The sequence below is a fragment of the Falco peregrinus genome, chromosome 7, assembly GCF_023634155.1.
Source record: "Falco peregrinus isolate bFalPer1 chromosome 7, bFalPer1.pri, whole genome shotgun sequence".
Classification (NCBI taxonomy): Eukaryota; Metazoa; Chordata; class Aves; order Falconiformes; family Falconidae; genus Falco; species Falco peregrinus.
In genome coordinates, this window is record NC_073727.1 from 15340435 (window position 1) to 15358696 (window position 18262).

Consider the following 18262-nt stretch of genomic DNA (forward strand, 5'->3'; position numbering starts at 1 on the left):
TGCTCCACTTTGCCTTCTCAAGTTCATCAATAACAGCACAAATCTGTTTGTGATACCACCATCAATTTCAGTCATGTCAACATATACAGGGCTGCTACCACTAAATCACTCAGGCAGTGAAAACAGGCCAATTAGAGAAAGACGACTGTTTGTCCACACCATCAATCCACCCAGTAATCTCTGAGCAATGAAGACAGCACTAGAAATAGCTGGTTTTTTTGAACAGGATCTGCAGGGTGTTAGCAGTCCCATATGGAAGGATTAGTGACTACCCGATGTGCAGCTGTTTCCAGCAAGTATCACTAAACTCTCATGGTTTTTTCCTAATGATCTTAGTGCAATATAAAGGGAAAGAAGCAGCCCCCAAAGCTGACCAACATCAGTTTCTGTTGCTGGCAAACTCTATTTTACAGTTTCTACTCTTCTCTCAAAGGAAGTTAAAAGTACAAGCAGTATCTTGGGGTATTGAAAGCTGAGCTAATATCCCTGCTTTTCATTAAGGTTGTCTGATACTTCCCATTAAAATATCTATTTCAACTGATACTGCTTTCAGACAATTTTCCTTGAAAAAAAAAACATTAAAATGAAGGTGGCTTTTGCCATTGCTGAGGATGAGTTAGGAAAAAAAATAATGGCTATGCTTTTTTCATTGCATATTCGTTTCTTCATTAAACTGCTATGGGTTTTATTTATTATTTTAAAAATTATTTAGCTGGTGAGCTATACATAGAAAACTGTATATGCGTACCTTGCTTTTAGGAAGGGCCTTTTAAATAGGTCAGGCAACAGAGCTGCACTAAACTGCAGTTTGCACACTTGGGACAGATTTTCAGCTCAAATTTAACTTTGCAAAGAGTCCACCTGCACTCCACAAGCAATGAGTTGTGAAAGACAGTGCAGTATTTCCACTGCACCTGCAGCTGTGAGGCACAGCAAGCTCTGCTGGCCCTGGGTGCCTGACCGAATTGTGCTATTCTGAACACATACACAAGCTTGCTCTCTCACTTTACTGTAAGAGCACCAAGCAATCAGCCCTATCTAGCAGTGCTCCAAGCTCCCAACTAATCTGAAGAGATGTAGCCACATCAGCAAGACGCGAAGTCTCATGATTGCAGCAATTGTTTGTACACACAGCTGTCTGGACTTTGTTAACTGGCTTCCATGGAGTCCCATGCAATACTGGCAGCAAACGAAATGCCTTTTTTTTTTCCTTGGTGAGACCTCCAACTTGTATTTTGCTTCCTGGATGACTGTCTTGTGACTACAGAGCAATAAGCACTTACAGTATGAACAAATGCAACAGGAGTTTGACGAATGGATGACTTGACCTTACTTCCTTTGCTTCAATACCCTCAATAAGCATACCACTACCTACTCATTCAAATACTGGGAGGAGACCAACAGAAGTCAACAGTACAAGAAAGCCTACACAGAAGTAACCAATTTAGAATGCAGAAACAGTGCACAGCATAACGGCACAGGGCCACACACTGAACAATAAAAAGAAAAAATATTCAATAGCTATTTATTAAGCAAGTACCGTCCACCCCGTGCAGTAAATGAGTCTGTGGAAAAACTAGGATGTAATCATGCAACTAAAGACTGTCTCATAACACATATGCATAGGCAAATGAAGGCTGCTAGGAGTAATGCCGTTTGTGCATTCCCTGACTTCAACTTTTTGACTTTGCAACTTTAAAAAAATGCCCTTCTAACACAGGTTTGAGCGTAAGATATTTAGATTTCAAAAGCACTGGTAGACAAATGAGGTCCAGCCCTCAGACTGCTGGCGGGAGGCCAGCAGTGCCCCCCCACCCCCGCGCGCGCAGGTAACGCTCCTGCGGCCACAGGGCAGCGCTGTGCGGGGCAATGGCGCCCTCTGCTGGCGGAGCCGCCGCACGGCACCGGCTCGGCCTCCAACCCCACAGCGGCTGGGTGCGCCGGCTACCTGCGGCTGCGCGGCTCCTGGTCCCAGCCGGGGGCTAACGACCGCCAAGGCTGTACCTGGGTGACATTCTTGAGTCCAAAACACACGTCCACGCCGTATTTCATATGTATGCACCAAGTGAGAAGTTGGCCTTTCCGGCCTCCCGTATCATTTCTGCAGTACTAGCTGTTCACGGAGGTTTGCTTCTAGCAACAGTAGCCTATGTCCGATGTTAAATACACAAGAACTTTCTTAAAAGTTTCCTTTTACCAGATTAAAAAAATAACCCAATGCCTGCCTAATTTAAAGAGACTTGTTTTTGAAAACAGTTCATGACTTACTGCAAGTCTGAACAAACACATGTTTTGTGGGAAGAACCAATTTAAAACCAGTTTGCTGCTTCTCATGAAAGCTGTGCATTTCTGTGTATTGTGTAGAGTGTTTGGGTGAAACTCCAGAGAGAGGACGGGGCACGGGAAATCAGTGTCTAAGGGTTTGAATTGCCTTCTTCTGCCTGGTGTACCATACCTCAAATTATTTCCTCTCCACACACAAATCCCTCAGTCCCAGGACACCCTACCAAAACCTGACGCCTTGTTAAGGGCTGTGACTGTTGCGCGGAGGACGCTGTACTCCACCATCCAGCAGAAAAAGATGTAGTTTTCAGTTCTTAGTCCATTAGTGCCCTGCAATAGGACTCAAACTGCACACAGACACATCGGTGAGATGCTGCCACCTGAACTCTGGCATTTTGTACTTGCAGAAAACATTAGTTATGCAAATACACAATGGCAAACTTGAAATCAGGGTTTAAAATGTACCGATAAGGAAGCCTACTTTTTCCTGCTGAAGTCGAACAGCATCACAAACATCTATTGTCCTCTTTTGTGGAGGGAATCATTGGAATTGGCAGAGGAAGCCAGTCTGGCAAGAATTCAGGATTATCTCAACCTTTGCATACATAATAGTCAATCAGAAACCAAATCTTAAGTTGGAAAGAACTTCAGAAGAGTTTTGGGACAGAGATGTTGGTTTTAAGCATCTTTCACTGAAGTATCTCATACTGGCCACTATCAGGGACAAAGTGCCAAACTAGAAAGGTCAGGTATCTGATCTGCTAATAGCAGAGACTGAGAAAACAGCACAAGATCCACGTGGAAATAAGACAGAGCAGAACTTCACCCTTTCTCCAGTTGAGAAAAAAGTGGATGAGATGAGCTGTTACAGCTAATAGTGCAAGAAGAAACTGCATGTGGGAATATTCTAAGAAAAGGAGGAGGAAGATGAGCGAAGGTCATTCAAACATAACTTTCCTCAACAACTTCTTCAAAGGAATCTCACCAAATGACCTGAATGATTTATAAAGTAACCTGTAACTCTTCAATAAATGAAAAAACCTAAAACACACGAGGAGAAAATTCAAAAAAGAAAAAAAGAAGAGGCAGGCGCAAAAAGCAAAAAAAAGTGACACTGACCTCAAGCCTCTTCTCAAGTGACTCTATCCTGTCTTTTTTGCTGGCCAGGTTAGCTCTTGTGTAGCGGCTCTGTCCAGGCAGGTATAACACTTGGCTGTAACATTCTTCCCACACCTGGTTATAAGCTTCACTTGAAAGCTCTCCATGCCCCATTCCTTGCTTTACCACTTCCATCTCTTGTGCCAGTAGATCCTGTGCCTGTTGGAAATGATGAGAAATAAACTGCAGTTACAATACATGGGATACAAGAAAATTCCTCTTCTTTTCAATCCTTCGGTGTGCAATTCATGGGGGCAGTTTCTCTTTTCATACTAAAAGCTCACCATCAGGTTAAGCTAACTATGAAATCTAACACAGATGCTGTGGATTATAAATGAAACCCAGGCTATAAGGCTACTCACAGCACAACTATCCCTCATTTTCTGTAATTTGGCCAAACCTGACATCACTCTGCTGTAGCTAATGAAAGCTGTGGCACAGCTAGATACTTCATCTTGCTGCAGAAGAAAAGAGATAAAAGCAAGGACCTTGAGGGGAGGGAAAACTGTACAGACAGAAGCAGCCGTTCTACAAAAAAAAAAAAAAAAATAATATTCACTTTTCATTTCCTTTTGCTTACCCTTCTCCACACAACCTGGAAAGTCAACTCTAAACGTTAACGGGTGAGCTGCGTAAGCTCCCCTGCAGAAAATACTACTCTGACTTTAACTAACATACGTTCTGTAGCTAGAAAACTACTAGTGAGATATGAGCATTCTGTTGTTTCCAGTTCAGTTTATAAAGTAACTTAGACAGAACTGAAGAGATTCATGTTGTTCTCACAACTTAGTATTTCTGACAAAGAGCCTGGCTACAGGCCACACAACTACACAGGCACCCAAGTACTTCCCGTTTTATTTGTCACTAAATAACTAAAATATTTTTGCCAGTCTGGACTTCATTGGTTCTAAGTGCACGTCCTCTCTTTAAACAGGATTTACAAGTGCATCACAAATTTCTGTATCAGCAGTAGATACCTTACTGCAAGCAGATGTATGTTTTCTTGCATATTATTTATACATATTGCCCAGGAATTAATCCAGGTATCACCAGATTTGACAACTCCAGGAACACCAGGGAAAGGACAGGTAAAACAGGAGTACTCCAACCACACTTGTCAAAGCTAAATATTATAAAGATTCACTTTCAATTAGCCTCTATTTGTACACTATAAGGAACTACTTAAGGCTATGTAGTTGTGGTATCAAAACAGTTTGATAGCTTTAAGAGCTCAGCACCGCTGCTAATCTTTGCCAAAAGAGCACTACACACCAGGAAAAGAAACATTTTATGATGGGATTTTAGTAGGAAGATGTTCTAAAAACAAATGAAGTACACCAAAATAAGCAAGCCCTGATGAGAGCATGGAGATAGGAAAACTTCCTGGTTTGAATGTGACTTTAGACAAAAGAGGGAATATTATGTTGAATGGTAGAGAGCAAGCAGGCGCAAGGTTGCAAAAAAATTCTGCCCATCAGTTAGGAGACAAAATTTTCAGTGACTCTGAAGAAAGTTTCCAGACAAAAACTACTGGACTGCATGGTAGTCTCTATGGGAAGAGATACAGAACCCAATTCTCATTGTACTTCAAAACCACCAGAGAAAGCACTCAGAGAGTGTTCCTAAGGGAACAATCTCACACTGGCAGAGCAGGGAAATTCATGATTTAACTGTATTTTCCATCTTTAACTTCTGCTCAGAAATCTTCAAGTATAATTTTTCATTTAACAGCAAACTGGAAGTACATACTGTTCAGTGTTTCTCATTTTAGGCCCCTGATTCATTGGTCTGATATAGTCAGGGAGACTGATTTAAAATCTGCTTGTGTATCTTTAAAGTAATACAGGATTTAGGTGTAGAGATACCACAGCTATTGTTAGAACGCAAGCCTCAGCAGCAGTCTGCATAAAACAGATGACTCGGTGGCACGTGATTTTGTCCTTTTCACTCATTTTTATTCCTGTAAGCATTTGGTCAAAGGTTACTGGCACAACTTCACAGGTGAAACTCTTTGAAAGAGCTAACCGCAGCACTGTGCGTCTGAACTGTCTATCTGTCACTTGGCAGCAAAAGGCAACATCTGTAGTTGCTTAAATAAATGAACAACCCGAACCGGAACTCTTCGGTACATGACTGCTATTTAACTTGGGATTACAATGCAAAACAGGACAGACTGCCCAGACAGCCTACTCATTTCAACCAGCAGTAACCTATTTTGCCTGTTCAGCACTTTTTAACCAGGTATGCTTTAAGATCAGTTGCCACAGCCCAGCAGGCTCTGCACTAGCACAGCCCTGTTGGATCAAGCTTGACAAGCGTAATTAAACAACTTGATTTGCTGCTCCAATTCATAAGCTGGCTACCATGGTCATGTTTAGTTTGCACCACTATGAAAAAAATGCTTAATAATTCTGACTTAACAAACTACATAGGCAGCAGACGGTGAATATCACACCTAGTTAAAGTCTCAATGATTTAACACCAATTTCCAGAAAGAGCAAAGTAGAATTTGGTAACTGTTGGAGTATTGTAGCTCCTAACATTACTTAAAATAATAAGCAATCACACCACATTCAAGATTGTATCCAAAAGACAATGTCTCGACAAATAACAGCACTCTCATCATTCTGCTGAGTGTCTAGATTAACATCAGCTCACAGAAAAGAGAATATGCACTTCAGTTACCCTTACAGCTCTCCATACAACCCTCTGGAGACCTCCCAAATAATCCACCTTTTTTTGCAAGATTACAGAGCCGTGATATAAGGAGACACTAGGTCACTGGTAATTAGGCCACACAATTCTCACCTTCTTGAGATCCTCTTTGGAGAATTTCTCATAAGGATTTTGTTCCAAGTAAGCCATATGTTCTGCATTGTTGCTTCCAAATCCTGGGCCTTTCCCCTTCTTACCACTAGGCTGTTCTCCAAATGGGTGATGTAAAAGGTCGAAATGAAGCATAGTAATCATCTCCTTCTTTATTAGCTCTTCACTCTTCTGCAAATCTGTTAGAGGTGGTTCCACATTTAAGGGTCTCAGTATTGTTTCATTAACCTGCCCAGGAATAATAAAAAAAAAAAAGTTCACAAACATATACACCAAAGAACACATTAAATTCATATACCTCTACCTGAGTATGAATTTTATACATCAGCTAAACCATGCAGAACAGGTGCAAAAATCCCTTGCCATGTGACATGCATACAACAACCTGAACACTCAATTGTGCTTTCATTTGTGCATATGAAATACCTCATGACAATTTTGCTGTGAAAGTTTCCCGTAATGGTGAAATCAGCATACTCAAATAAAGATTTCATTCTCTCATGATCTACTTAGACTGTATTTCCTCCTATAATGGTTAAAACCTTCATTTCTGTTTTTTTCCGTAACTGAATTTTGTTTCCACTTACTTCTGAGGGCCGTGGTAGATTCTTCTGAACAGCTTTGTGCATTCTCTTCAGTTCCTTTGCACGCTCTGCATCTCTGAGAGCCTAGACAAACAAGCTAAGTGTTACTCCAGCTACTGTAATATAATCAGAAGCCTCCCAGAAATGCATATGATAAAAAAGCTCATTACTGCAGCAAAGATTCCTTTACTATAAAGACTTCATGTTACGTAGCCAAAACCAAATAATGTGATGACACTCACTGCCTCTAAAGTAAATGAGCCCAGCAGACTAACTCTAAGAGGGCAGATATCCTAAAAAGTAATTTTCAGCCATAAAATTCTCCTTCACCCTCAACCCAGAAGACTTCTTTCTTTGCAAATTTCTCCACATCAAGTTTGACAACTGCTCTAATTCTCCAGACATGAAATCCACCAGGAAAAGAAAGACGCATAAATTTGCAGCTAGTACTCAATTTGTCCTCTTCAATGACTTAAAGTAACTACTTCAGTAAAACAATACTTTCAGAAGTGTAAAAACATGAGATTTTTCCTTACATCCCACTTTCAGGCGATAACTAACATGAAAAGGCAGTGTTGTCTAAAACTTCAGGAACAGTGACCAGGATTTTCCATGTTCTTATCCCAGGCATGTCACACCTTCATTCAAAAGGCAGGATGATATTCCCTTGTATGATATTACAAATCAAATTCTTTCCTCTATTCTACACACAGAAATTGTATGTATTTATTCAGACTTTTTATTAGGGTATTTATGCATAAAATACACGTATATATGCAAATAATGTGTTCCTCCCCAAATGGGACATGCTAGGAATCATATTTTGGGAAATGCTTACCATACTAGAAGACAGCAGAGCATAGAATTTTTTTAAAGTATTTTGTTCACTTGCCAAAGTAGTGTCATTGGCAAAACTCTCTCTGAACTCAAAAAACCATTTACTTAAGGCAGGGGTCCTCAAACTATGGCCCGCGGGCAGGATACAGCCCCCCAGGGTCCTCAATCCGGCCCCCGGTATTTACAGAACCCCCCTGTCTGCCCCGCCCCCCCCCGCAGGGGGTTGGGGGGGGAAACCAAGCAGCCGCAGATGACTTCCTGCCACTTAATCCCCACACTGGCCCCCTGTTTAAAAAGTTTGAGGACCCCTGATTTAAGGTATATAACAAAATCAGACTTGCATCACAAAAATTAGGATAAGCAATAAAAGAGACAAAACAGAAAAGTTTGAAGTGTCTCTAATTACTGGCCAGTACAGCTATTTAACCACCAGAATTTAAGCCAGCACTTTATCCAGCCTTCCTTGATTCTGAAATGAAAGAAAACGAAACCAGGGACCTGTTCACACCTTGGCTGTCTGGGTAATCCTGTGGTACAAGTCACACAAAAGAGGTGAATTCACTGCATGGTAGATTTCTACCTGTGTGCCACCAGCCTGCCTGAATTTGGATACATCTGTCTTGTATTTCACAAACAGTAACTTTTAACCTTGAGAAAATAACCTGAAAATGAAAAAAAAGGAACCCCAAAATAACTAAAACCACCCCACAATTCTCACGTGCTTAAAATCAAGCATGTGCCCCTGTAGAAAAACTTCTAATTGTGTTTTTATCTTTTGGGGGACAAACACACAAGGTAGGACATACACACTCTTCATCATAGAAAACGACGTGATATGTAACATTAACAAATTAGGAAAAGGGTTCAGACAGAAAACTAATATATAGCACCTGTGTGTGTATATTCTGATGGCAACACACAAACCAGGTAAATTTTACTTTGTTATCCTGTAGAAGCTGTACCACTTCCACTGAACAGGTATGAAACTATGGGAACCATACAAGGAACATCTTTTTATTTTACACAAAAGGCACTATCTGTATCACACACACACACCAACCTGCTTGCGGGCATCTATATCGGCAGTATCTTCTACAAAGGTTTCATCTACTTCATGTTCCTCAAGTTCTTTTTCTGCATTTTCAGGTAAAACAATCTCAAAGTCGTTCTTTGGTGCAGGAAGGGCCATGAGTCCAAGGCGCAGATGCTCACGAGACTCTCTCTCCTGTTGAAATAACAGTAAGATATAACACTGGATTCACACACTAAGGTGCAATACAATCAAATTCCATTCACCTACATTAACAAATATGAACAATACACAACTAGCATCACCTAGCCATCTTAGTCTGCTGCAAAGCCAACAGAAACAAAATCCAATTGAAGTCTAACAGAAGAGGCATGTTACTAATCCAGGCTGGCCTGCAGACCACCACCCCAGAGTTTATGCACTATTAAGCACAGAAACTCTGTGATACTAAAAAAAAAACCCATCAGACAGCTTTCTTAAAGATAGCTAATGAAATCTTCAAACAGGCTGAAATACTTTCAAGCAAAGCAGCATGGTACCTACACCTCCCAGTAGTTTCAGACAACAGCAGAGACCCACATAAATACCTTTCAAGAAACTGAAAATAGGTAAAAACCTGCACACACTGATGACGGACACAGCAGTTACTTGCAAGCCTAACTGGAACTTGTTTCCTTGCCGTTGCTCACAAATCTGGGGACTGTGACATAGTACAAAACGGAGACCACCAGCACCAGATCTGGAAACAGTGGAGTCAATCACAAAGTTGAAGCCCCAGTTTTCCTTCTAGCAGCAAAAAGCTTTTTTACTATAAAAAGGCTGAGACAAAACCAAACTAAGTATAAGGACACCAAATAAACCTCATTCTTCAAGCTAAGAGGAAACCTGAAATTCTGAACCTGTAGTTATTTTTGTGAGAAGAACACGCCAAAAAAATTGAAGTGGATATCCTTAGCTAGCCCAAAAAGAAAAATGTCAATAGCTCTGGTGGGAGATATCCCAAAGCCACAGTCAAGGCTGCAGATTCAGCCACATAAAAGGAGTTCCCAAGGTGCTACCTATTAGGTATATGCCCTTTTATACCGTGTCTAATTGGCAGGGTACATCTGGCTGAATCTCCAAGAATGGAAACATCTGTTGCCAAAGGCGATGAAAGAATCTGGATGGGACTCAGATTACTGGACATCTCAAACCCAAGCGCTCCTAATGACAAAAATTAAACTCCTTTAGCTCAATGTTGTCAACACGACAGACTGATGAAAAGGTATTGTAGTTAAATCAGGAAGCCAAGATGATGAGGGATTTGAGGGCTGCGTAGGATTGCAAGAAAAATGAATCTTTGCTTGAGACGTATTTCCTGCTCAACTTCAAAGATACAAGGAGGACTGAAGCTGAACTATGTCTTCTTTCACAAACAGCTTTAGAGTGCTTTTACTGAGCACACTGAAAGCCATTCCAAGTGGCAAGATTTCTGTTCTTTCAAATAAAGATTTGAATTTATCAGGTGGTGAGAACAGACCTGTAGACAAGCAGTAGAAGCAATACTTGCTTTTACTATAAAGTAAAATTCTGTTCAGGACATGAGAACTAAAAATCCTGAAAATTAACAGAGCACTGATTTCCACTTCTTAAGTGCTTCTTACCATTTGTTTTGCATAAGATGGGTCACTGTAATCTGCCATTCCTTCTTCTGGGTTGATGTTCAATTTATCACGCAGTGGAGTTCTACCAGGAGTTGTACCAACCACAGGTTTAGGAGTCAGCCCTCCACGGGGAGTCAAGCCTTCCGGTCCATGAGAAGGTGTTCTAGAGGAAGTGCAGATACAGTCATTTATTTTTTTCCTAAAGAGCTCTACTTTCAGTGAATGCTGCAAAAAGTTATGTACTGTTAATAAATTCAATCTAATTTTTTTTCTGGAGCAGCAGTGGAACTATAATATGCAATTAGAAGAATCCAAAATGTTGTTTAAACCTGTCAAGGGGTAACCAAGGACCTGTCCAGCAGAAATCTAGGCACATCATTACGTTAAGATAAGTTCCAGGAACTATATTAACACAAACTGCTGCTTTTGAGAGAAGGGATTACCAGGCACTATTCTGGGATACAGTAATCAGGATTTAATTGCAAGCTGTCATTTCCCTAGCGCCCATGACAAGTCATTCATTCTGAATGCATCAAGGCTTAACAGCTGGCCCATCTTACAACTGAATGAATCACTCTGAAGATGCCTCTTTGCTTTCACCCATTATTGAAGGAGTAATTACATCACAATAATTACTTGTAAGCACCTAAGGTTAGGCAAAATGGATTAAGCCTTAGACTTTGTAGGCCTCAGTTGCTTCTCCTCTAGACTGGGAAAAAACGTTCTCTGTCCCAGCAACCTACTACATGGAAGGCCTGCAGACATTGTCTTGGATACAATGACAGGTTTTCTGTTGCCAACTTACAACGAATGAGGTTTCACTTAGTGATGATGATAACAAAAAACTGGTAAGATATTCTTAAATGTCTCAAAGAAAACAAGTTCAGGAAAAGGAAAAACTTTTAGAAAAAAGCCTGTATTATGGTACTCATCTACACTAATGGAAAGAGTTTTAAACAGTAATGACAAATATGTGTGCTGTAGATGACAAGCCCAGCAGAGACAAACTGAACAAGATGACTTAATACGTCATTTCCACTACTAGTTACTGTAATTCTGTAGTGCCAGTAAGATGCCATGATGATGGATAAACACAATTGTACCTATGGCCTGACAGGCTACTGGTCCTCTTTCAAGGGATACAACATTCCCTTATTTACTGGGTATGTCTGTGAGAGGCAAGTGATTCTTTCCTCTTGTTTGAGGTTTTACAGATTTTTATGAACTCTCATTAGGATAAAAAACTACCAGCAATAATATTTGTAAGATGACACCCCAAAAGAAAACCCAGCAAAATTAATTTTTACGTTTTCAAATGAACATTTCATAGGATATATTTACTTTGTTGATTATACTAGCAGAAAATGTTTTATGCTGGCTTTTGAGAAGGAACAATTTCCAAGTAAGGGAGTTGGTTTTTTCTAGTTGTCTCAGTTCCATTTAGTGTTTAAAACCCTATTACAATTTCCAACTTAATACCTTTTAAGAAAATTTTTGTAACTAGGATGTGGGGAAAAAAGCCCACCACAACAACGCCCCCCAAAAAAACCTAATGCAAGGCAACAACTTCCATAAACACCTTGCATCAAAATACTACAAATTTCATACCATCATAGGAAAAAAAGGTGTGCTTAATTTACTACTTGCTTTTTTGGCCTACATAATAAGATGATGGCTCTGCTTCACTACTCTGCCTCCTTAAAAAGTTATGGCTTCCCTTTATTTTTTTGAACCATTTAATGGATTATTTTTTTTCTCTCTGCTCAGGGTCTTGAATTTTCACACTGACAGAGCATTTCTGCAAAACAAGCCAAATTCATAGAGAGGCACCATATTTACATGTGCAAATCTGAACTTCAGAAGCTAAAAAAAAAAAACCACAACCCCCCCCCACACCAAATTAACAACAAAATCAGAATGTCTTTATATTTTTTAATATAAAATAACCCAAATGAACAGCCAGATCACTCCAGGCCAAACTCTACATTCATTATGCATCACACTGACAGCAATAGATTTCCAGAAAAGGATTTATTTATGTAGATCCAATTAAAAAGCAGGGCTTTTGCACACAGCTTTTAAACAACAAAATAAAGCTGCTTTTGAAAAGCTGCCATAAAGGTCCTTTTTATTTCATTCTCCACTTTGCCTACTAGCGTGACACAAGTAAAATTAGAACCTAAATTAAAAAAATTGACAGACAAAATGTACCAAGTGTAATATTTTTTAGCTGTATGGTATTTGGCATTTGTGGGATATATATTTATTCAGGACCCACCATAAGAGTTAAACCAGCAATTCCATACTATTTAGATTGGCAATATAATAAATATTTTATTTTGGATATATATGGCTTATAAAATATTTACTTCAACTTCTCAAAAATTCAGTGTGGGTTTGGCTAAGGGACCTCCCACACCTTTGAATCAGAGGTAACACTTTCGAAAGGCTAGGATCCACATACAGAATGACACTCCATCTTACTATTTATACTCCTGTATTACTCCAGTATAATTTGTATTGCTCCAGACCACAGAAGGCCTCATTTTGGGCCAAAACTCAAGTGTGCTACACACTGTAAAAATACAGATGATGTGGCTGAGCTTGTGAAAGACACAGAGAAGGAGAAAGTTGCCTAAGGGCTCCAACTAAAAGCAAGTTAGAATTTGTTTTGAAGCGCTGATCATGACCTACTGTTTCACAGATCAAAATCCACTCTGTCCCCCCACCACTAGATATGTAGCCAGCCAACAACCCATCAGAAAAGGAGTCTGCTTTACCTGAAGGGTGTGGAAAGCACTGTATTTGGAGTCTGAACAACCTGTTTCTGTGGCGTTACCCCCGAGAAGTCACTTTCATGCAAGGGAGTGTTAAGACCTCCTTTCAGGGGGGTATCCACATTTGTGAGAGCCATCAAATTCTGGGCTTCCTGTATAACAGACAACACATGCAGTACATCACTTAAGACTTTCACAGCCACACTCTATTATACATGTTTAACAGATTCAGTAGCAGTAAAAACAGCTGAAGTTATTTGATGATCAATCAGCTTGTGGAAAATAATTAACACTTAACTTCAACATCCATAGCCTCCTATTTATAAACCCTACTTGTTCTACTGAAAGGTATTCTAAACTTCATTTTCAGTAAAATGGAAAAAACTGGAACTGCAAAAATAAATGGGTTACTTAATGTTTCAACTTCCTTCAGTTTGCCAGACTCCAAACACCTGCAAGATTTATTAGTTATCCTAAGGATACTGATTTTCAGAGGGAACAGCACACTTGCACTCTGAAATCCAAAATCAGTGAAGTTTATCCAAACTGCACTTCAAAGAGAATGTTCCAAAACAGATGGTCACTATTCAGACTTTTGGTCCATGAGTCAATTGGGGCTTTTATGAATACTCCCCTATTTTTCCTTTTTAGAAAGAAGAATTAAGTCACTCTGAAAATGAGCTGAAATAATGAATGAACTGCCTATAGCAATTAACTGCACAAAGGCTACTCCTCAATCTACAGAACTGTCTATAGGCATAACATTGTGATATATGTGATGTCAGAGTACGCCATTTGAAGGGGAACGTGACCATTCCTTCAAACGGCACTGCACAGAGACTTAGGTTATGATCTGTAGAGTGAGGAACTTTTTTTCTCCTATGAAACTGTTAAATTATAGCTCATTATCAACATAGGAGTTTTCTTTGTTTTATACACTAGCTGCACTGATGGCATTTAGCCATTTCTCCACACTCCACAAAACATTAACGAACACTATTAGTTTTTGAAAGAACCCAGACACTCACACAATCAGTGTAACATATATAATTCAGAGTTTGCAAAGGTAGGTTTTTTACAATCTTTGTCTTAAGCAATTTTAAGCCAATAAAGTTCCAGGAAAATATTCTTGCGTTGTTGCAGTTAATTACTTCTTGTTAATTGAAATAAAAGCTGCATAGCAAAGCTAAGTAGGAAACAACATAAAATATGCTATTTTAAGGACATGAACATCATCTACATCTTTGATGCTGAGAGGTACCCAAGACAAACGGAAATTATCTAAGACCCCAGGAGACAGGTTAACGCTAAAAGTTGCATGCAATATGTTACAACAAACAAAAAAGTATCATAGTGTTTTGAAACATGGTGACAACCGATCATACAGGAGCAGATCTGCTTCTATGCCTTCCAGTGTGTCCTGGAGATCATGTGTCAGTTCAAATCCCAGTACCACACATAATCTAAGGAATGTTTCTACGGTATTTACACCTTCTATTCAGTTGACCATTGCACTAACACAAAAAAAACCATTCTGTACGTTCATACTCTACCTGCAGGATCCTGTCCTGTGCTGCTGGAGTTTTGGGAGTCCTTAGTGCTATGCTGTTGTTGGTCACATTATACTCAGATAGAAGAGTGCTGGAAGCTGAGTTTGTAATTCCAGATTCCTCAGCAGTCTGGCGTGCAATCTCACTTGCCTGGCCTACTTTTACAACTTCTTCAAGTTCTATATCAGATATCTTTAAAAGAGAAAATTCCAAGGGATAGTAAGATAAAATAAAACCAGAAGATCCACTTGTTAAAACAGAAACCACTGATTGGCATTGGCCTTCTAAGTAATTCTTTAATCAATGAATAGCTTACCTGAGGAGCTGGAAGCACTAGTTTACTTCTTTTTTTGGTAAATTCTGACACTCCACTGGTCTGTAGAATAGCTGAAGGCAAGTCTGACTCTTTTTTCCGTTTCATATGTTGCTTGTCTTTTTTGCGCTCTCTTCCCTCCTTTTCACTGTCGTTATGGATGAGAGAGTAATTTTAGAACACACAGAACAGCTACACAGTAAACTAAACAAGCAGAGTAAAAAAGGTTGTATCCTGATCAAAGGCTGGACATGAGGAAATGAAACACATACCAGGAAGAGCAACCACCTTGTGGTGCAGAAACTAAGTGGTTAGATACGGTCTGCAGGTCTCACAGCAGAACCTACAAGGCAGTATAATGCTTCTAAACTATGGAATTAAGCAACAGGTGGTTGCTTCAGCTACAATCGACAGTGTCACTGGAGCATGAAGAAAAATGTCAGTCTGATAATCTAGATAGCAAGAATCAGATGTGAACAGTCCCTTTTTCTCCAGCAGCTGCTAAGTTTTCTGTGGGATATGGAAACCAATTTCTCTTCAGTATTTAACAAAAATGGTATTTATTTAAAATAGCAGTGGAGTCAGCCTGTGAAATCATAAGCTTCAGTTTGAAGCTCCTGCCAGACCCTCTGAACTAAGAACCATACAGAAAGAATCAATTAGATCGCAAGCTAATAAACCAAATCATTATGTAGTATCAGACCTCCACCCTCAGTAAAAAGCAGTTGGCAGAAGTAGTGGGAAATGTAATTCCACAATTAAATATGTACCATACTGCTCAAGATGAAGATGGGCATTTAATTTCTCAACTGCATGTTTTGGGATTTTCTGGAGGGAAGGGGAGAAATTAAGCATTTAAGGAGATTCTACTTCAGAACAATTCCATCAAAAGCAACACTACAAGTAAAATCTACTCCTGTAAGCAGTCTTAATGTTATTACTTGGAGAAAGGACTGCAAATACACAAGCAATCTACTTGTACTTGGTATAAAACCATCTACTGCTACTAAGAAAATGAACCTCAAAAAACTTACCATTTCCATTTAAAGAGCAAGTATGTGCATGAGGAACTTTATTCTCATGGGAAAAAAGGCAACTAGATCTTTTAGAAAGATTAAAAAATACAGGGGACTGAAAAGGCAGAAGCAAACTGCACTACTATCTGTCCCACTGAAAATACTGTATTTCAAACATTTCCAAGACTTAACACTTATACATACATGGTTTGTTTGTTTGGGTCGTTTTCCCAAATGTACTGTTACGTCATTAGTAAAACACACTTACGATCTTAATTCTCCATCCAGGTCTTGCTGACGTAGCTTCCTGAAATCTGCATCCAGGGTCTGGTAGTTTTCCTCTGATGTATCATAAAACCCAGGGGCAGGCTTCTTCTCAAATGGAATTTCTGCATTATAATCCACACCTCTCTTCTTTTTTCTTTTCTTCTGGATCTCAATTCCAGCAGCCCGAAGTTCTCGTCTTTTCTGGAGAGCAGCAAGACGTCTAAAGAAACAGTAACACTATGTGACCTAAAGTACACACCTATAGACGGCTCCTAAGATTTGGTACTACTTTAATCAGTTGCTGCTGAGATAGGGCTGCACGTACATATTCAAAAAAGAATGAAGGCCTTGCCACAAATGACTACCAAACAGTCTGACTCTGCAATGACTTAATGCTTTGCCTCACTTTATGCACTGTAAATGCTCCAGGGTGAACAAAAGCAGTCCCAACATATAAAACTAAAAATAAGTTTACCTAGCTTCTTCCAGTTGCTTCTCTCTTGCTTTTCTTTTGGCCTTCTTTCCCTGCGTATTAGCCAGACGAGCTCTAGCTTCAGACAGCATTTCAAGTTCATCTACAATAGTACAGATAAATACACCTATGAATTTGCACTTACAGATGGAAGTAAGGAGAAAAGTGACAGTAAGAGCAGAAAGCAATCTTTAAAAGCTGAATGAATCAATGTTTTCCCAGGAATTCTGCATGATCGCTAAACTAGTCTTCTCCAAGTAGCTCCAATACATTTTCTAAATCATTGGCCAGATGACATGAAGGCACTTAAGAAAAAAAATGCCTAACTGCAAAATATTCAAACTGACCACACTAATGAAATTACAATTTCATTTACATCTTCAGCTGAGAGTACTACGTTAGAGAACTTGTTAATTTCATTTACATCCAGACCCAAAAGTGCTGTGAACCTGTGACTGTTCAAAAACACCACTGGTCCATTAATGGAATTTTAGCAATCTTCATTATTTCAGTTCATAATATTGCTGTTTGCAAGGCAAAAAGTCATGTAGTTCTCCTGCGCTTCCACACAGAATCATCTGGGATGTATGAGCTAATGAGGAAAGATGAAGATACAGAAATAAGAATGCAAACAAGCAGAGCAGTTGCCAAAGCAAAGACAGTCAGTCATGGTAAGAGATGATGAACAGATAAGCAGGCAGAAAACACACCAAGAAAAGGAAAAGTAAACTGAAAAAGTGTAACTGACTGACCAGACACAGAAATAAGACAAAACCTGTAAGAAAAAAATGATCAGGGAACAGCAGGGGAAAAAAAAAAAAAAAAAAAAAGGACAAAAGAAACCCAGGGTACAGAGGCTGTGTAAAAGGAAAACCAAAGAGATCAGATTTCTGCCAAAAAATGGTAAACAACCTCCCATCTTACCTTCGTCCATGTCAATAGGATCTGGCCTGGCTGGTTTGGTTTCTGGATTTGGATCAATTTCTCCAGGTTTAAGTTTCCGAGGATCATCAGCAGTTTCTTCCTCATTGTCTCTCTGAGCAGCTTTGTCCCTAAAACCACATTGCATGTATGTCACAACTGGCTCTTTGTGTTCCCCCAGACTCATAAGAACCACCCCTTAAATGCCCCTAAAGACTGGTCAAAGAACTTAACCTTGTACTATGCACCACACGTTAAACTTCTTACACAGTTACTGCAGGAAAGATTCATGAACATGGTAGTCATGATCTTAAATTGAGACGAGAGAGAAGCCAACATAGTATTACATTACAACAATAAAATATTATATAAAATACAACATTGACAAAGCTAATAGCAGTGAACTCTCCTCAGATAATCTGTAACAGTAAGAACAGGAATTCAAGCAGTGTAACAAAACAATCGAGTTTCCCATTATGCTTTTATACTCAACCAATCACACCAGAATTAAGAAAGCTCAGAAGGGAAAATAGCACTTTCCTTCTCATGGCCTGAAGAAACCCTCTGTAGCATACAGAGATGACA

General features: G+C 39.5%; 1 protein-coding gene across 1 annotated transcript in view; it reads right to left on the bottom strand.

The window, feature by feature from the left end:
* Nucleotides 1-18262, bottom strand: part of CDC5L (cell division cycle 5 like) — a 35106-nt gene that overhangs the window by 12875 nt on the left and 3969 nt on the right. Inside the window, exons 4-14 of the mRNA XM_005239212.4 lie at nt 17681-17808; nt 16760-16859; nt 16286-16504; nt 15005-15149; nt 14692-14880; nt 13142-13290; nt 10362-10524; nt 8749-8913; nt 6855-6935; nt 6250-6495; nt 3403-3600 (exon numbers count right to left, since the gene is read on the bottom strand). Of these exons, the coding sequence (XP_005239269.1) occupies nt 3403-3600; nt 6250-6495; nt 6855-6935; nt 8749-8913; nt 10362-10524; nt 13142-13290; nt 14692-14880; nt 15005-15149; nt 16286-16504; nt 16760-16859; nt 17681-17808 (1783 nt within the window). The remainder of the gene's footprint in view (nt 1-3402; nt 3601-6249; nt 6496-6854; nt 6936-8748; nt 8914-10361; nt 10525-13141; nt 13291-14691; nt 14881-15004; nt 15150-16285; nt 16505-16759; nt 16860-17680; nt 17809-18262) is intronic.